The 20,963-nt window shown below is 44.4% G+C and overlaps 1 protein-coding gene across 1 annotated transcript in view; it reads right to left on the reverse strand.

The window, feature by feature from the left end:
- Positions 1 to 7,583: 7,583 nt before the first annotated feature.
- Positions 7,584 to 20,963, reverse strand: part of reep5 (receptor accessory protein 5) — a 33,097-nt gene continuing 19,717 nt past the window's right edge. The window contains exons 3-5 of the mRNA XM_060844463.1: positions 15,311 to 15,449; positions 9,310 to 9,478; positions 7,584 to 7,933 (exon numbers count right to left, since the gene is read on the reverse strand). Of these exons, the coding sequence (XP_060700446.1) occupies positions 7,884 to 7,933; positions 9,310 to 9,478; positions 15,311 to 15,449 (358 nt within the window). The 3' untranslated portion in view covers positions 7,584 to 7,883. The remainder of the gene's footprint in view (positions 7,934 to 9,309; positions 9,479 to 15,310; positions 15,450 to 20,963) is intronic.

The following is a 20,963-nucleotide window of genomic DNA, read 5'->3' on the forward strand; positions in this document are numbered from 1 at the left end:
TCATTACAAAGTCAGGTTTTGATTAAATATAAGCTTGAAAGTACAATTGGATTCATGTGAAAATATAGGATTGAAAAGGGTCCATGTGGCTAATCCCAAAAACCAGTGATTTTCCATTGCTTGTTCCTTCATATTTCCAAGTCATATTTGCAGATTTGTTTTTGAGAACATGCCTGCTGTTACACCAGGGTTAATATCCTTAATTCTGAAGTTTGTATAACCTGAAACATAATATTAGCATTGTTTGTTTATTCCCTGAAGGATACTGAGAGCATTAAAGTTTTCTTTATCCTTCAACCAATGAAAGTCTAAGGCTCTTCAATACAACTCCTTGACACAACTCATTTGTGAAGCTAAGCACTGTAGGATATTGTCCACATTGCCGGTAAGGGTCCTCTACTTTTTGTCATTTACATAAATGATTTGGATGCAAACATGAGAGGTACAGTTAGTAAGTTTGCAGATGACACCAAAATTGGAGGTGTAGTGGACAGCAAAGAGGGTTACCTCAGATTACAACAGGATCTTGACCAGATAGGTCAATGGGCGGAGAAGTGGCAGATGGAGTTTAATTCAGATAACTGCGAGGTTCTGCATTTTGGGAAAGCAAATCTTAGCAGGACTTATACACTTAATAGTAAGGTCCTAGGGAGTGTTGCTGAACAAAGAGACCTTTGAGTACAGGTTCATAGCTCCTTGAAAGTGGTCGCAGGTAGATAGGATAGTGAAGAAGACATTTGGAATGCTTTCCTTTATTGGTCAGAGTATTGAGTACAGGAGTTGGGAGGTCATGTTGCAGCTGTACAGGACATTGGTTCGGCTGCTGTTGGAATATTGCGTGCAATTCTGGTCTCCTTCCTATTGGAAAGATGTTGTGAAACTTGAAAGGGTTCAGAAAAGATTTACAAGGGTGTTGCCAGGGTTGGAGGATTTGAGCTAGAGGAAGAGGTGGAACAGGCTGAGGCTGTTTTCCCTGGAGCATCGGAGGCTGAGGGGTGACCTTATAGAGGTTTACAAGATTATGAGGGACAATGATAGGATAAATAGACAATATCTTTTCACTGGGTCGGGGAGTCCAGAACTAGAAGGCGTAGGTTTAGGGTGAGAGGGGAAAGATATAAAAGAGACGTAAAGGGCAACGTTTTCACGCAGAGGGTGGTACATGTATGGAATGAGCTGCCAGAGAAAGTGGTGGAGCTGGTACAATTGCAACATTTAAAAGGTATTTGGATGAGTATATGAATAGGAAGGGTTTGGAGGGATATGGGCCGGGTGCTGGCAAGTGGAACTAGATTGGGTTGGGATGCCTGTTCAGCATAGATGGGATGGACTGAAGGGTCTGTTTCCATGTTGTACATCTCTGTGACTCTTAGTCTATGTTGTAGCAATGACTGAAATTATTACAAACAATACTCCAACAGTACCTATGCCTCATCTACAGCAATATGGATTCTGCCTCTGATTAATCATTCCCAGATTCTCCTTATGCTGGCTTCAGTGAAAGATCCAGAGTACCTGCATATTTCTCGTCTATAGTAATTTCTTGGGCAATGTTTTTCCAAATAAACATCAAAGGTCAAAAATTTCCATGCCCATTCCAGGGCAGAACAGGACTGGTTCCTTACAAGTCTGCCCTTTTCAAATCCGCAGGGTGGCGCAACCAGGCATATATTATCAATCATATTGCAGAGTCCAGCATCTGACAGGTTCATGGAAATTATAAGGATTACTTTGACTGACTTTACATTGTGAAATGAGTTTTCATCTTTTAACATTCCCTACTTTATATGTGCTTCTGGCAGAGGTATTCTGCAGACATTATTATTCATACCTTTGTAATTGACAGTTGAGGTTGGTGCATTGATGCTCTCTGAATGTCCATCTCTCAAATCACTGGGTTACATCCTATTCTGTATATTGTTGTGTTGGTGAGTTGAATCCTCTTTCAAACTCCAAGGACATTTGATCTGCCAGCCTTCTCCAAACTGCTCTCACTTCTAGGTCAAAGTGAGGACTGCAGTTGCTGGAGATCAGAGCTGAAAATGTGTTGCTGGAAAAGCGCAGTAGGTCTGGCAGCATCCAAGGAGCCGGAGAATCGACATTTCGGGCATAAGCCCTTCTTCAAGAATAGGGAAAGTGTGTCCAGCGGGCTAAGATAAAAGGTAGAGAGGAGGGACTTGGGGGAGGGGTGTTGGAAATGCGATAGGTGGAAGGAGGTTAAGGTGAGGGTGATAGGCCAGAGAGGGGGTGGGGCAGAGAGACTAGGAAGAAGATTGCAGGTTAGGAAGGTGGTGCTGAGTTTGAGGGTTGGGACTGAGACAAGGTGGGGGGAGGGGAAATGAGGAAACTGGAGAAATCTGAGTTCATCCGTTGTGGTTGGAGGGTTCCTAGGTGGAAGTTGACACTTTCTTCCTCCAGCAGTCATGTTGCTATGGTCTGGCGATGGAGGAGTCCAAAGACCTGCATGTCGTTGGTGGAGCGGGAGGGGGAGTGAAGTGTTGAGCCACAGGATGGTTGGGTTGGTTGGTCCGGGTGTCCCAGAGGGGTTCTCTGAAACAGTCCGCAAGTAGGCGGCCTGTTTCCCCAATCTAGAGGAGGCCACATTGGGTACAGCAGGTGAAGTAAATGATGTGTGTGGAGGTGCAGGTGAATTTGTGGCGGATATGGAAGGATCCCTTGGGGCCTTGGAGGGAAGTAAGGGGGGAGGTGTGGGCGCAAGTTTTGCATTTCTTGCGTTTGCAGGGGAAGGTGCTGGGAGTGGAGGTTGGGTTGGTGGGGGGGTGTGGACCTGACGAGGGAGTCGTCTTTTCGGAACGCTGAGAGGGGAGGGGAGGGAAATATATCCTTGGTGGTGGGGTCTGTTTGGAGGTGGCAGAAATGACAACTGATGATACGATGTATATGGAGGTTGGTGGGGTGGTAGGTAAGGACCAGTGGAGTTCTGTCCTGGTGGCAATTGGAGGGGCAGGGTTCAAGGAGGAGCGGGAAGTGGAGGAGATGCGGTGGAGAGCATCGTCGATCACGTCTGGGGGGAAATTGCGGTCCTTGAAGAAGGAGGCCATCTGGGTAGTTCTGTATTGGAACTGGTTCTCCTGGGAGCAGATGCGGCAGAGACTAAGGAATTGGGAATATGGGATGGCATTTTTACAGGGGGCAGGGTGGGAGGAGGTGTAGTCTAGGTAGCTGTAGGAGTCGGTCGGTTTATAGTAAACGTCCGTGTTGATTTGGTCACCTGAGGTAGAAATGGAGGGGTCTAGGAAGGGGAGGGAGGAGTCTGTGACGGTCCAGGTAAATTTGAGGTCGGGATGGAAGGTGTTGGTAAAGTGGATGAACTGTTCAACCTCCTCGTGGGAGCATGAGGCAGTGCCGATACAGTCATCGATGTAGCGGAGGAAAAGGTGGGGGTTGGTGCCAGTGTAGCTGCGGAAGATGGACCGTTCCACATATCCTACGAAGAGGCAGGTATAGCTGGGGCCCATGCGGATGCCGATGGCTACTCATTTAGTTTGGAGGAAGTGGGAGGATTGGAAAGAGAAGTTATTCAGAGTGAGGACCAGTTCAGTCAGTCAAAGGAGTGTCAGTGGAAGGTACTAGTTCGTTCGGCGGGAAAGGAAGAAGCGGAGGGCTTTGAGTCCTTTGTGATGGGGGATGGAGGTGTACACGGACTGGATGTCCATGGTGAAGATAAGGTGTTGGGGACCTGGGAAGCGGAAATCATGGAGGAGGTGGAGGGCATGGGTGGTGTCCCGAACGTAGGTGGGGAGTTCTTGGACTAAGGGGGACAGGACCGTGTCGAGGTATGCAGAGATGAGTTCAGTGGGGCAGGAGCAGGCTGCATTCAACTGCACACCCCGTGCTGGCCTCTTACCTGCCCTCAATCTCTTCATAGCCAACTGCCGCCACGACATTAACCACCTCAACCTCTCCACCCCTCTCACCCACTCCAACCTCTCACCCTCGGAACTTGCAGCCCTCCACTCCCTCCGTTCCAACCCCAACCTCACTTTCAAACCGGCAAACAAGAGAGGCGCGGTAGTAGTTTGGCGCACCGACCTTTACACCACTGAGGCTAAACGCCAGCTCGCAGACACCTCCTTCTACTGCCCCCTTGACCATGACCCCATCTCCCACCACCAAACCATCTCCCAGACCATCCATAACTTCATCAGCTCAGGGGATCTCCCATCCACCGCCTCCAACCTCAGTCCCACAACCCCGTACCGCCAGTTTCTACCTCCTGCTCAAAATCCACAAACCTGACTGCCCCGACCGACCCATTGTCTCAGCCCGCTCCTACCCCACCGAACAACCCAGATGGCCTCCTTCTTCAAATACGACAATTTCCCCCCAGACGTGATCGACGATGCTCTCCACCGCATCTCCTCCACTTCCTGCTCCTCTGCCCTTGAGCCCCACCCCTCCAATCGCCACCACGACAGAACCACACTGGTCCTCACCTACTACCCCACCAACCTCCATATACATCTTATCATCTGTCGTCATTTCCGCTACCTCCAAAATAGACCCCACTACTAGGGATATATTTCCCTCCCCCTCCCCTATCAGCGTTCCAAAAAGACCACTCCCTCTGTGACTCAGTTAGGTCCACGTCCCCCCCATCAACCCAACCTCCACTCCCGGCACCTTCCCCTACAACCGCAAGAAATGCAAAACTTGAGCCCACACCTCCCCCCAAGGCATCCTTTCATGTCTGCCACAAATTCACCTGTACCTCCACACACATCACTTATTACACCCGCTGCACCCTCCTCTATCGAGGAGATTGGCCGCCTACTTGCGGAACGTTTCAGAGAACACCTCTGGGACACCCGGACCAACCAACCCAACCACCCCGTGGCTCAACACTTCAACTCCCCCCTCCCACTCCACCAAGCATGCAGGTCCTTGGACTCCTCCATCGCCAGACCATAGCAACACGACGGCTGGAGGAAGAGTGCCTCATCTTCCGCCTAGGAATCCTCCAACCACAAGGGATGAATTCAGATTTCTCCAGTTTCCTCATTTCTCCTCCCCCCACCTTGTCTCAGTCCCAACCCTCGAACTCAGCACCACCTTCCTAACCTGCAATCTTCTTCCTGACCTCTCCGCCCCCACCCCACTCCAGCCTATCACCCTCACCTTAACTTCCTTCCACCTATCACATTTCCAACGCCCCTCCCCCAAGTCCCTCCTCCCTACCTTTTATCTTAGCTTGCTGGACACACTTTCCCCATTCCTGAAGAAGGGCTCATGCCCGAAACGTCGATTCTCCTGCTTCTTGGATGCTGCCTGACCTGCTGTGCTTTTCCAGCAACACATTTTCAGCTCTCTTCCTCGGTCCTCATCTTCTGACTCTGGCATCTCTATTCCCTTCCTCTACGCCATTAAAGTGTATGTCCAACAACACACAACGTTGATCTCACCTACGTGCAACTCCAAACCCACAGCAGTGTGGTTGATAATTAACACCCTTTGATTTTTTTTTTGAGAGACACAGGTGTACAAATCTTTATTCAATTTCCACCACCAGGAAAAGTAGGAAAACACCCGAGTGGCCTGTGACGAGCAGTGCCCTTCACATCAAAGGGCAATGCTGTGTGATCAAAACAGTGAAGGGGAGGGCAGGGACTAAATCAAAATAGAGTTGGAGGGGGAAATGATGCACTCCACTCCCTGCGGCGCCCACCTCTCCCTGAACAACTCCAGGGTGTTGGTGGACACCGCGTGCTCCTTCTCCAAGGACACCCGGGCCCTAACGTAACCGCGGAAGAGGGGCAGGCAGTCGGCCCTAACGACCCCCTCCACGGCCCACTGCCTGGACCTGTTTATGGCCAGTTTGGCCAGGCCCAGGAGCAGACCCACGAGGAGGTCTTCAGACCTGCCCTCCCTCCTCCGCACCGGGTGCCCGAAGATCAGGAGCGTGGGACTGAAGTGCAACCAAAAGCAGAGGAGAAGGTTTTTCAGAAAATCAAAAAGGGAGTGCAAACGCCCACACCCAACATACACATGGTCCACGGACTCCACAGCGCCACAGAACAAGCAGTTGGGCTGGGAGTCCGTGAACCACCGCAATCTGCGGTTGCAGGGGACTGCTGCGTGCAGCACCCTCCACCCCAGATCCCCGAGAGAAAGGGGGAGGACTCCTGCGTAGAGAGCCCTCCACTGGGGATCCCCACCGCCCGGTGGCAAATGGGCACGCCAGGGCGTGTCCGGGCGGTGGATGAGGGAGAAGAGGTGGACGGTGTGCAGCAGCAGTCGATATAGGACACACCTTTTAACGTCCTTGAACGGGACAAAGTTAAAATTTCGGAGGCGGCTCAGGTTGTTAACACCCTTTGAAAAGGTCTGAGCAAACCATGCAATTGGCTTCGTCAAAAGCAGCTGAATTGATCTAATTCACTTCCTCAACAGGTTTCTCTTGTTTACACTTGTTTTTGTAAACCTACTTCTTTGACCAAGCTTTTGAATATCCTCTTATTTCCTTGTGGCTGCATTATATTTCATTTTATGATAATTCTGTGAAGTGTCTTGCAAAATTGATTAGCTCCTGATCCCAAAGAATTTCAAATTTACCATTCTCACACTGCTGTTTAAAAATAGTTTCACCCCCAACCTATAGTTTACTAATTCCTGTTAAACTTCCCACATTTGACTCCAGCTTCTAGTGCAATACCCAATGTTTTTGCTTCACTATGATCTGCAGTGACTGTAGACACTTCAAACAAGCTTGGACTTTCTGCCCTAAATTTGGCTTTGATCAAAATTTTATAAGCCTGTTTTTGAACTTATGCATATTGTTATTCTACTGAAGTCTATTAATTTCTTGAAATGAAAACATTATTTTGGTGAAAATAAAAGGTCAGAAGTCACATGACCAGATTATAATTCAAGTTTATTTGAAGTCACAAGCTTCAAGTGCTGCTCCTTTGTCAGGTGAAGTCAGGACTTCACCTGAAAAAGGAACAGCACTCCAAAAACTGGTCACTTCAAATAAACCTGCTGGACTCTAATCTGGTTGTATGACCTCTGACTTTGTTCACCCTAGTCCAATGCCAGCATCACCACATCATTGAAAAACAAAAACAACTGAACAAAAAAGACATTAAGCCATCATGTGATTTGGTATTTTGTCTATATGATAGAATTCCAATAAATATTTCAGTGTATAATATCTTTTCACTTTTCAATTATTTGCGATTCCACGAGCATAAGATAGATGACAATTTCCTGGTCCTTTAAGCTAACCCCATGTACTTTTGACATTATTTGTATCCCCACTTGCAGTCTTGGTCTGGCCTTGAAGAAACCAATTATATTGACTAATAAAGGAACGGTTTAAACCACAGTTAAACCTCTCTCGTAGCAAGTGATACAGCTCTACTTCTGATATTTAAAAAAAAAGTTATGAATACAGCACGAAATAAAGGCATGCATGTGTCTGGTTTCTGTGGAAAGTTAGTTATTTTTTGTAAGCCCCAAGCACTGCCAGCAAAGAACACAATTGTTTTAGCAAAAACTACGTTTTCTCAAAAGGTATCAGTTTTCAAGTTTACTTAACATTTGGTTCAAAAGTGACAAGAGAGTCAACTTTAAAAGTTTATTGAACATTTAAATCAGACAATAAAAGGACAAGACAAACCAGAAAAATGCCACTCTCAGAACTGCATCTGCATCATTAGCAATAGTCCATGAAATATTTGCAACAAGCAATTAAACACTGATTGTAATATTACATTTGAGTACCATACATTTTTCCACTTTGATTTTGATAAAATTGAGCAAATAGGTTATATAAAGAAATACATTTAAAGAGTGCATTGAAAAAAATTTCCAAAGGCAATATCTTAACACACTCGATTCCAGGGAGTTTTATCGGCCGTTGTTTAAGTACTCTTCTTCTCTTCAAAGATCAAGTTTGCTGTTGCTTTTTTGGCTAGAAGAACACAAACAAACAAAGATGGTATCTTCAAATTGTTAATTTCAAACCAGCAAAACAAATTCTCATTCTGGCATAGATCAATTGTCCAGTTCCTACCAACTAAACCAGCTTACTCAATTTGAGCATCTTACGATGCATTGGATTCTATGCTGGGGTACTCAGAACATATAATTTCTTCCCAAATAGAAGGCCAAACAGTAAATGTTGAGAAGCTGTTTTAGTAGTGCAGCATTTCCCTCATGTACAATCTGATCTTCACCCATTTTCCAGAATAATGATAATCAGGATCTGATTGACAGCATTAAATAGCATTAATATGCATTTGCCTTTTGAAATTGATGTTCATGCAGCCATACAAAACAGTACATTGGATCTCCATTGCAGGGGCCTGGAATAACACCTATAACCTCGTTCGCACTATCCAGTATTTCACCAAATCTCAAGCTCTGCCTCCATGGGAGTTCTCAAACCACATTCAACAGGAAATTAAACTGTTAACTTGAGATGACAGCATTGCAACTCCAAACCAGAGTGCAGCAAAACAAGAAACCCAGGTGACATGTCTAGATGCAATAGGCTGGAAGTGGGAAAGACAACTTGTTTCATAATGGCCTAGATGATGTGTTAGTGATATTGGCCAGGTGACTGGGAAAAGTCCCCTGTTCTGCAAAAATAGCACTTGACCCATCAATCTTTCTGACACAATAGACAATGATTTAGTGTTTCATCCAAAAAAATAAGAATTGTTATTCCCTGGCTAAAAGTTTGTATTGATGTTAACCCATCCTCCATTACAAACGCAAGAGTCTTGTTCCTCTTTGCTGTACTGGTATAGTAGGCAAAGTATTGATTACATCCACTTCCATTGGTGGGGCATTGTTCCACATTACGCATCACTAACCAGGCACTCTCCAACTATATGCCATAGACACATCAGAAGGATGTGTGGATTGATGATCAACATATTTGACTACATTTACAAATATAGTTTCCATGGCTAACAAGTCATGGAAGTGATGCCTCCAGGCTCAGAGGGAACAAATGACACTATCACAGGGCCACAAAGACCTCCACTAATAAAAACAGTAACTGATTTGTAATGTCTGCTGGTGCTAATTTGGTCCCAAACGTATTAATGTTGCTTTATTTTTTTAAAGAGCCCACTCAGATGAGAGCGGACATTGAGTGATTCTTTTTCCCCTTGATTAAGTATGGCTGAATTAGGGTATTCATTCTGCAAGAGTTCCAAACACAAAATATCATCACCGAGAAAACATTTGAAGGTTTTGTAGGTTTTAACAGACCTATTCAACAAGAGCAGACATGCAAGGAATATGTTGCAGCTGTAAATGATAAGTTATTAATCTTACCATTTTCTTTAATGGTATCTGCAGCTTCTGAGGCCCGATCACCAATATTCTTCACAACCTCATCCAATTTAGCCTCATGTTTCAGAAAGAAAGGGCGAATGAAACGCTTGTAGATCACTTGAGAACCATTATTTGCAATGGGAACCATACACCAAACCAGGAACGTACACTAGATATGATCAAAGAGATGTGTTAAAATAAACGATTGAGATCCTATATTTGTCCACAATGCTACGGTGCACTCTAATATAACGTGGCAATAGTGTTCCTCTGCAACCTCGCACTATGGAAAACTGCTACAGAAAATCACGCTGTAGAAGACAGCTACAGAAAATGACTATACCCATTCAGTAGAAAGTTCACATTATCCAAACAGTGTCCATAATTTGTCAATCGCATTATAGCCTAATCATATTGATAAAACATACGTTATACCAGAATGGCCTATATTCCTATTAAATTTGTTTGCCTACCAGTTGTCATTCAAAATATCACCACTTGGAACATTTTGATTGTTAATGACTTATTTTGATTTAAGTCAATATGTTATGAATATTTGTTGCAAAATCCTTCTGCTGTCTCGAACGGATTATTCTAAATCATATTGTGATTTCACTGAGTTACCCAAAATAATAATCTACATCTGCTCTAAAGCAGGAAGCAACACTGCAGTTAGCTTGAGAAATATTGTGTCTATCAGATTTGTCCATCTGCAATCAAGGGTCACCAGAGTCAAAACAGTAACGGATTCCTTTTTCAAATGCTGTCAGACCTGCTGAGCTTTTCCGGCAATTTCTGTTTTAGTTTCTGATTTTAGACCATCCACGGTTCTTTTGATTTTTAGCCTCCCAAAGCTCTTGATTTATCAAATACCCTGTAATCTGCCCCGACCCTATAAGTCATTCTTTACCAGCCATCATCCCTATCTCTCAATCTTCAAGCAACATGGTCTGAAGAAGTGTTTCTTACTCAGAGCCAATTCTTTAAAATCAAATGAGCTTCCTCTTCTTCAAAACAGGCCACTATGGAGACAATACTCTATTGAGAGGAAGGAAGCCTAGACTATTTATTTATTCAATGCCAGGATGTGGGCATTGCTCACAATAGCAGTATTTATTGGCCATCCCCAAATACTCAAGAGGTTTCAGACCAACCTTCTGAAAATGGTGGAGTCTACATTCCCACAATGCTATTAGCAAGACAGCATTTTGACATAGCATTGTTGAATGAAGTCAGAATGCTGTGCCACTTGAAGCAAAAACATACAAGTAGAAATGTTTCCATGTCCTTCCAGGAGCTAGAAGTTGTGGTTTGGAAAATATTATCAAAGGCAGCAATTCATTGCAGTGCACGATGTAAATGATATTCATTATTTCCACTGCATGCTGACGGTAGAGGTAGTAATTGTTTGAAGGAATGCAAATCAAATAGAGCTGTCCTGAATGGCATTGAACTTTGAATTTTGATGGAGCTGTACACATTCAGGCAAGTGCAGTGTATTCTAGAAAACTCCTAAACCAGTGGCTTCTAGTCAGGGTGGACAGTATCTTCAACCTTCACCCTGAACACAGCACTCCACTCCCTCTGCTCCAACCCCAACCTCATTATCAAACAAGCAGACGGGGGGGGGGGCACATTGACCTCTACACCGCTGAAGTCAAGTGCCAATTTGAAGACACCTCCATGACCACGACCTCACCTCCCAGACCATAAACAACTTCTTCACCTAAGGAGGAGATCTCCAACCCACAGCTTCCAACCTCAGTTCAGGAACCCCAGACTGGCCAATTCTACCTCCTACCCAAAATCCACAAACCTGACTATCCTGGCTGACCTGTCATCTCAGCCTGCTCCTACCCCACCAAATTCATCTCCACTTACCTCGATACTGACCTAACCCCCTGGTCCTGGAACTCCCCACATATATCCGGGACACCACCCATGCCCTATACCTCCGAGACCTCCGTTGCCCTAGCCCCCAACGCCTCATCTTCACCACGGGCATCCTGTCCCTATACGCTCCATCCACCATGACCAGGGCTTCTAACCCTCCCCCGATGTCCCCACCAGTACCCTTTCACTGACACTAATCTGTTTGGCTGAACTGGTCCTCACCCTCAATAATTTCCCCTTTGAATCCGCCCACTTCCTTCAGACAAAAGGGGCAGCCATTGGCACCCACATGGGCCCCAGCCATGCCTGTCTCTCTGTCAGCTATGTGGAACAGTCTACCTTCTGCAGTTACACTGGCACCACTCCCCACCTTCTCCTCCACTGCACTGATGACTACATTGGTGCCATCTCATGCTCCCATGAGGAGGTTGAACAGTTCAGCAACTTCAACACATTCCACCCCGAACTTAACTTCACCTGGACCTCTCCATCTCCATCAATGGTGACCGACTCAACACTGACATTTTCTGCAAACCCACAGACTCCTCCCACCCCACCTCCTACAAAAATGCTATCCCTTATTCACAATTGCTCCACTGTATCTGCTTGCAGAAGAACCAGTTCCACCACAGAACACAACAGATGTCCTCCTTCTTTAAAGGCCACAATTTCCCCTCCCTTGTGGTTGATGATGCCCTCCAGTGCATCTCATCCACTTCCCACACCTCAACTTTCGAACCCCACCGCTCCAACCGCAACAAAACCTGAACCCCTCAGATCCTCACCTCTCACCCCACCAACCTCCATATAGATTGCATCATCCTCCTCTCACTCCTATCTGCTTTCTGTAAAGACAGTTCCCTTCACTACGACCTCATCAGGTCCATGCCCCCACCCTCCCCTCCTGGCACCTTCCCTTGGCACCACAGGAATTGAAAAACCTGCATCCACACCATCCCCCGCCTCCGTCCTGTCCCATTTGTCCATCTTCCTTCCCATCTATCTACACAACCCTCCCCTTCAACCTATCACCTTTACCCTCCACTTCCATCCAGCTATTGCACACTCAGCTACCTTCCTGCCACAACCCCTCTCTGCCATTTATCTCTCCAACCCAGAGACTCCCAGCCTCATTCCTGAAGAAGGGCTTTTGCTCAAAACGTTGATAATCCTGCTCCTTGGATGCTGACTAACCCGCTGTGCTTTTCCAGCACCACACTCTTGTTTCAGCATGCATTACTCACTTTCACCTGGATAGTATCTTGCACAGAACCTGTTTGCCTTTGGCCTGTCCATATGGGGAGAGTACAAGAACTATCAATATGTTTTGGATTGGATAAATTAGAGTCAGATGTACAGCATGGAATCAGACCCTTCGGTCCAACTCATCCATGCCGACCAGATATCCCAACCCAATCTAGTCCCAACTGCCAGCACCCAACTCATATCCCTCGAAACCCTTCCTATTCACATACCCATCCAGCTGCCTTTTAAATGTTGCAATTGTACCAGCCTCCACCACTTCCTCTGGCAGCTCATTCAATACACATACCACCCTCTGCATGAAACAGTTGCCCATTAGATCTCTTTTATATTTTTCCCCCCTCACCCTAAACCTATGCCCTCCAGTTTTGGACACCCTAGCCCAGGGAAAAGACTTGGTCTATTTATCCTATCACACCTCTCATGAATTTATAAACCTCTATAAAGGTCACCCCTCAGCCTCCAACACTCCAGGGCAGACAACCCTAGCCTATTCAACCCCCCCATAGCTCAAATCCTCCAACCCTAGCAACATCCTTGTGAATCTTTTCTGAATCCTTTCAAGTTTCATAACATCCTTCTGATAGGAAGGAGACCAGAATTGCACGTAATATTCCAACAGTGGCCTAACCAATGTCCTGTACAGCCGCAACAGGAAAGCAATCCAAACACCCTAGTCACTATCCTATCTAACTCTGACTCGACTTTCAAAAGGAGCTATGAACCTGCACTCCAAGGTCTATTGGTTCAGCAACACTCCCCCAGCTCCTTACCATTAAGTGTAAAAGTCCTGTTGAGATTTGCTTTCCCAAAAGCAAATTTATCCAAACTGAACACCATCTGCTACGTCTCAGCCTATTAGCCCATCTGATCAAGATCCCATTGTAATCTGAGGTAACCTTCTTCGCTGTCCATTACACCTCCAATTTTTGTGTCATTTGCAAACTTATTAACTGTACCTCTTATACTCGCATCCAAATCATTTATGTAAATGACAAAAAGTAGTGGACCCAGCATCGATCCTTGTGGCACTCCACTGGTCACAGGCCTCCAGTCTGAAAAACATACCTCTACTACCACCACCCAGTCTTCTACCTTTGAGCCAGTTCTGTATCCAAATGGCTCGTTCTCCCTTTATTCCACGAGATCTAACCTTGCTCACCAGTGTCCCACAGGGAACCTTGTCGAATGTTTATTGAAGTCCATATTACATCTCACCCACTGCTCTGCCCTCATCAATCCTCTGAATTTTTCAAAAAACTCAATCTAGTTCGAAAGACATTTATTTCCCACACACAAAGCCATGTTGACTATCCTAGTCAGTCCTTGCCTTTCCAAATCCTAGCCCTCAGGATTCCCTCCAACAACTTGCCCACCAGTCTATAGTTCCCTGGCTTGTTCTTACCACCCTTCTTAAACAGTGGCACCACATTAGCCAACCTCCAGTCTTCCAGCACTTCCGCTGTGACTATCGATGATACAAATATCTCAGCAAAGGGCCTAGCAATCATTTTCCTAGCTTCCCACAGATTTCTAGGGTACACCTGATCAGGTCCTGGGATTTATCCACTTTTGTGCGTTTCAAGCCATCCAGCACTTCCTCCACTGTAATATGGGGATTTTTCAAGGTGTCACTATCTATTTCTCTACATTCTATATCTTTCATCTCCTTTTCTACAGTAAACACTGATGCAAATATTTGTTTAGTATCTTCCCCCATCTCCTGCAGCTCCATACAAAGGCCACCTTGCTGATCTTTGAGGGACCCTATTCTCTCCCTAGTTACCCTTTAGTTCGTAAATGTATTTGTAAAAGCCCCTTGGATTCTCCTTAACCCTATTTGCCAAAGCTATCTCATGTCCCCTTTGTGTCCTCCTGGTTTTCCTCTTAAGTATACTCCTTTATACTCTTCAGATTCACTCTATCCTGTCTATAGCTGACATATGCTTCATTTTTCTTAACCAAATCCTCAATTTCTTTATCATCCAGCATTCCCTACATCTCCCAGCCCTTCTTTCCATCCTATCTTGTGTCTGGACTCTCGTAGACCAGACTAGACCAGACCTTGGCCTAACCAGTCCATGCCGACCCTCCGAAGAGTAACCCATCCGATCCATTTCCCTCTGACTAATGCACCTAACACTATGGGCAATTGAGCATGGCCAATTCACCTGACCTGCACATCTTTGGATTGTGGGAGGAAACCGAGGCTTCTGGTGATTTCTGAAGGCTTCTCATTTTCCAGCTGTACCTTTATCGGCAAACATCTGACCCTCCCCAGTCAGCTTTTGAAAGTTCTTGCCTAATACCGTCAAAATTGGCCTTCCTCCAGTTTAGAATTTAAACTTTTAGATCCTGTCTATCCTTTTCCATCGCTAATTTAGAACTAATAGAATTATGGTCACTGGCCCCAAAGTGCTTCCCCCCCCCCCCTCAGTCACCTACCCTGCCTTATTTCCCAACAGTAGGTCAAGTTTTGCACCTTCTCGAGTAGGTACATTCATGTACTTAACATATTCCTCTCCATCCAAACCTTAACACTATGGCAGTCCCAGTCTATGTTTGGAAAGTAAAATTCCCTATCACAACCACCCTATTATTCCTACAGATAACAGAGATCTCTTTACTATCAACTAGTCTTCATCATTCACAAATATTTTATGATCTTCCAAGTATGCTCTGAAGCTTTCGTTGTCAGTTCCATTCCATTCCCTCAATACCAAAATGAACTGTTGGCCTAAATATTCAGGCCATTATTAAGACTATCAGCATTAGCAGTTAATGACAAGAATAATCATTAATGTACTTTACAATGCAAATTGATTATAAACTAATTACTACTTACCTTGAATATGTAATAGAAAGGAAACCAGGAAAAGAAGATGTCAGAAAAGAATTCACCTACACTGAAGAGACCATATACTACCCAGTACATCAGCCATATTGTATCGTCGTCTTTATCTGGGCTTTCGATAGCCTTGATTCTGTATGGAAGGAAAGTAAATTTACCAAAATATTTCAACAACACAAAGTAAGCTAATTTTAAATCTATCTTTAACAAATAAGTCTTGCAGAAAGTCTAGGTACATTGCATCACTTTCTAACATGGGAAATCCAAGTGACATGTAAAGCCTAAGAAATTCATGCAGTGTGCTTAAATAGATTCCTGGTGAAACAAATTTGTAAAATTCCCACCAGGAAGGTATACATTGAGTACAGTGTTTTTCAAAGTATTTTTATTTATTGATGATGCTTACCCTTGCTGGATTTGCTGCAACAGCTAACTTTAAATATTTCATCCATACAGCTTTTATATCTATCCTGAGCTTCAAACGAACAATTGGCCACAGAAGGCAGAGTCGACATCATTACCATTGTCACTTCATTCTGGTCCCATCACTTGCATTCTATGAGTAAGGATTGGTAGCTCAACTTATTTTTCTCTATCTTAGTGCCACCAGACCAAGGTTAAGAGCAGCTGCAGGTAAGATCAACTCAAATCAGCACAAAGGATTGAATTTTCCATGCAACTGAAGCAGTGATCTTCTACTTCACTATGCCACATGCAGTCTTTAGCTCCACTTGCTGTAAATGCTAGATTTAATAAACTAAGGAAAACGTTAGGTACAATTTGTAATACGTCTGATTGTGTTAGCTTAGAGCAATACAATGGGGTGACTGGCACAGATGTACTGAATAACGTTTATCCATTGAACAACAGTAGTTATAAATATGGTTTTGTGAGCTGTCCCTGAAATGATTCATGTACTTAAACCTCAGGCCTCTTTTCAAGTAAAATTCAAATGAATTTGTAAGTCAATTAACAATGGAGTGTTTGACAAAGGCGATAAATTCCTATTATGAATGCTCACCATGTGACTGGAGTACATTTCTATTTTTGGCTGATACCATACACAAACAACATGGTAGATTAATTTTACCAATAAATTTAACAGATATCCTTTTCATATTTCAATCAGATTGAGGGTAATTTTACATAGTACTTTCAGTTTACTGTGACGATCATCTTGTTGTCTAATTAGAACCACTCAGGGTAAAGGAGGCTACTTTCCCAACATGTCCGCCAGAAGTTCCATTTTTACAGAGTGGCGAGGAGAGAGGGCAGAGGGAACAGACGGATGCCAGGAAGATAGAGCGCACAAACCATTTTTAAAAGGAGCAGCTGAGGAAGAGGTCACAGCAAGGAACAGAAGGCTGCTGGGTATATCTCTAACCAAAAAAAAGGACTCATGTGTAGCTAAAGTAAGGCATTTCAATTGATATTTCTTGTTTATCGTGTGATTGATTAAAAGTTTACTGTTAGTGGATTAGCTGAATAAGACCATAGAGAAGTACTAGGAATCATTTGACTCAAATTTGTACAAATTAATTAACTAAGTATAGATGACTGGGCAGGTGATGTGCTGTAGCTGTACGATGTGGGAGCTGGCTGATCCCATTGTGAACGGCAGTGACCACATCTGCAGCAAAGGTTGGTTGCTGGAAGAACTCCGGGTCAGAGTTGATAATCTGGAATCCGAGCTTCAAACACTGCGGCACATCAGGGAGGTGGCGAGTTACCTGGCCGCTTTGTTTCAGAAGGCAGTCACGCCTGGTAGATTCAAATTCAGTTAGTGATCAAGGACAACAGGGTGTGACAGTAAATGAGGTAGGTAGGGGGATTCAGAGTTCAGGGGTGGAGGAGCCTCAGCCCTTTACCTTGTCCAACAGGTACAAGATTCTTGCTCCCTGTATGGATGAGGAAAAGGGCTGCGGGGTGGATGAGCTAGCTGACCATGGCACCATGGTGCAGAAGGCCACTCAAGAGGGAAACAACGAGACAAGTAGTTGTTATCAGGGATTCTGTAATTAGGGGGAACAGATAGTATCCTTTGTGAGCCAGATCTGGAGTCCCACCTGGTATGTTGCCTGCCCAGTGCCGGAGTACAGGACATCTCTGACTGGTTTGAAAAGATATTGGAGCAGGAGGGAGAAGATTCAGTTGTTGTGATCCACGTTGGGAATAACAACATAGGCAAAGCTAGGAAAGGAGGTCCTGTTTGGGGGAGTATCAAGCATTAGGAAGGAAATTGAAGAACAGGTCCTCGAGGGTCATAATCTCCAGATTGCTGCCTTAGCCACGTGCTAATTGGCTTGGGATAAGCAAATTAGGGAAGCAAACACATGGCTAAGAGATTGGTGTGGGAAAGAGGGATTCCATTTCATCGACATTGGCATCAGTTTTGGAACCAGGGAGGGAGGGGGAAATCTGTACTGATTGGATGGTCTCCATCTGAGCCGATATGGAACCAATGTTCTGGCGAAAGAAAATAAATAGGGTGGTCATTAGGACTCGGGGAGTCGGGGGTGTGGGGAGGGGAAGGGAAAGCGACAGGGAGTATGGAGTCAGGTAGAAAGATAAGCAGCAGGTTAGCATGTGTTCAGGGTTTAAGTTCAAGGCAGATTAGGAATGAAGCAAAATAAAATGGAAGGCTAACTTAGGACATATTACTAGAGATGTTGGAAATCACGAGGATATGAAAATTAGCATTAAAACACTCTACCTGAATGCCCATAGTATTCGGAACAAATTAGATGAATTAGTAACACAAAATCATCGTGAATAATTATGATGTGGTAGTCATCACAGATGCGGTTGCAGGGGGTTCAGGACTGGCAGTTAAACATCCAAAGATTTACAAATTATTGAAAAGACAGGGAGGTGGGGTTGTCTTGTTAGTTAAGAATGAAATTAAATCTATGGCACTGAATGACATAGGGTCAGATGGTATTGAGTCTGTGTGGGTGGAGTCGAGGAACCACAAAGGCAAAAAACCATAATGGGAGTTATGTACAGACCTCCCAACAGTGGTCAGGACCAGAACTGCAAGATGTACCAGGAAATAGATAGGGCAGGTCAGAAAGGCAAGGTCATATGATTATGGGGGAACTTCAATATGCAGGTGGACCGAGTGAATAATTCACCGGTGGATCCAAAGCAAGAGAATTCATGGAATGCTTACAGGTTGGCTTTTTGGAAGAGCTTGTGATGGAACCCAAAAGGGAGCAGGCTATTCCAGACTTAGTGCTATGTAATGAGCCAGACTTTATAAAACATCTTAAAGTAAGGGAACACTTAGGAGGCAGCGATTATAATATGGTAGAGTTCAGTCTGTAATTTGAAAGAGAGAAGGCAAAAATCGGATGTAATGGTGCTACAGTTAAATAAAGGTAATTACAGGTGCATGAGAGAGGAATTGACAAAAATCAACTGGAAGCAGAGCCTAACGGGGAAGTCAGTAGAGCAACAATGGCAGGGGTTTCTGGGTGTAATTTAGGACACAATAGAGGTTCATCACAAAGAAAAGAAAGATGATCTAGGTTGGGCAGGCGGGCAGATTAGATAGCCATAGCTGACAAAGGAAGTCAGGAAACTTTTCAAAGAAGAAAAAAAGAGCCTATACATTGACCAAGAGCAGTGGGAAATCAGAAGATTGGGAAAAACTACAAAAATAAACAGAGAATAACAAAGAGAGAAATAAGGAAGGAGAGGCTCAAATACGAAGGTTGGCTAGCCAGTAATATTAGAAATGATAGTAAAAGTTTCTTTCAATACATAAGAAACAAATAAGAGACAAAATTAGATATTGGGCCACTCCAAATTGATGTTACCAGGCTCGTGATGGGAGATCAGGAAATAGCTAAAGAATTTAATAAGTACTTTGCGTCGGTCAGCAGTAATATCCAAAAATTAAGGAGAGTCGGGGCAGAGTTGAGTATGGTAGCCATTACAAAGAGACCATGTGCTAGAAAAGCTAAAGATAAAAAAAATTGATAAATCACCTGGCCTCAATGGGCTACATCCTCGAGTTCTGAGGGAGGTGGCTGAGGAAATAGCGGAGGCATTGGTTGTGATCTTTCAAAAGTCACTGGAGTCAGGGAAAGTCCCAGATGGTTGGAAAATCACTGTTGTAACCCCCTTGTTCAAGGAATGATCAAGACAAAATATGGAGAATTATAGGCTGATTAGCCTAACCTTAGTTGTTGGTAAAATTCCAGTGGATGTCATCTATGTAGACTTCCAAAAAGCCTTTGATAAGGTACCTCACTGGAGGCTGCTGACTAAGGTGAGGGCCCATGGTGTTCAAGGTGAGCTATTGGCATGGATTGAGGATTGGCTGTCTAACAGAAGGCAGAGATTTGGGATAAAAGGCTCTTTTTAGGAACAGTAGCTGGTGACAAGTGGTGTCCCGCAGGGTTCAGTGTTGGGGGCCGCAGCTATTCATTTTATATATTAATGTTCTGGATCAAAGAACTGGGGGCGTTCTGGCGAAGCTTGCCAATGATATGAAGTTAAATGGACAAGCAGGTAGTACTGAGAAGGTGGGGAGGTTGCAGAAAGATTTAGCAAGTTTAGGAGAGTGGTCCAGGAAATGGCTGATGAAATTCAACATGAGAAAATGTGAGGTCTTGCACTCTGGAAAAAAAAACACAGGCTTGGACTATTTTCTGAACAGTGAGAAAGTTCATAAAGGGACCTGGGAGTGCTAGTCTAGAATTCTCTGAAGGTTAACCTGCAGGTTGAGTCTGTGATTACATTCGCTTTCTTAATGTTTACATTTATCTCAAGAGGGTTGGAGACTTTAAAAAGTCTCAGCGATGTGCTTCTGAGACTTTATAAAGCTGTAGCTGGGCCCCATTTCGAATACTGTGTCCAATTTTGGGCCCCACACCACAGGAAAGACATAATGACACTGGAGCGTGTCCAGCGGAGATTCACATGGGTGATCCCTGGAATGATAGGCCTAATATACGATGAACAGCTGAGGATCCTGGGATTGTATTCAATGGAGTTTAGAAGGTTGAGGGTAGATCTCAGAAACTTACAAGATAATGAATGGCTTAGAAAGGGTGGACTCTGGGAAGTTGTTTCCATTAGGCGGGGAGACTAGGACCCGTGGGCATAGCCCTAGAATTAGAGGGGGTCAATTTGGAATGGAAGTAAGGAGACATTGCTTCAGACAGAGTGGTGGGCCTGTGGAATTCATTACCATGGAGCGCAGTGGAGGCCGGGACGTGAAATGTCTCCAAGGCAGAGATTGATAAATTCTGGATCTCGCAAGGAATTAAGGGCCGGGGGAAGAGTGGGGTTAAGTGGAGTTGAAATGCCAATCAGCCATGATTAATGGTGGAGTGGACTCCATGGGCCAAATGGCCTTTCCTCCGCTCCTGTCTCTTATGGTCTTAAGTCCTTATAAAAACATCCTCACTGCCAATACTGGAGATCTGAAACCACCACCTATTGTTGACTTAATGACGATGAAAATGTTGTCCAACTCTATTCAATTACTTGAATATGTTAATATTCTTGAACATTTAATTTTTTGTTAGTACTAAATTATGAATGCATGATGGATTTCAATAAATCATCAATTGCTAACAGTACCCTTAAGGGATGAAGGGTTATTTTCTGAAAATGAAGCAAACCATCTAGCAGA

The sequence above is a fragment of the Hemiscyllium ocellatum genome, chromosome 2 (genome assembly GCF_020745735.1).
Source record: "Hemiscyllium ocellatum isolate sHemOce1 chromosome 2, sHemOce1.pat.X.cur, whole genome shotgun sequence".
Lineage (NCBI taxonomy): Eukaryota > Metazoa > Chordata > Chondrichthyes > Orectolobiformes > Hemiscylliidae > Hemiscyllium > Hemiscyllium ocellatum.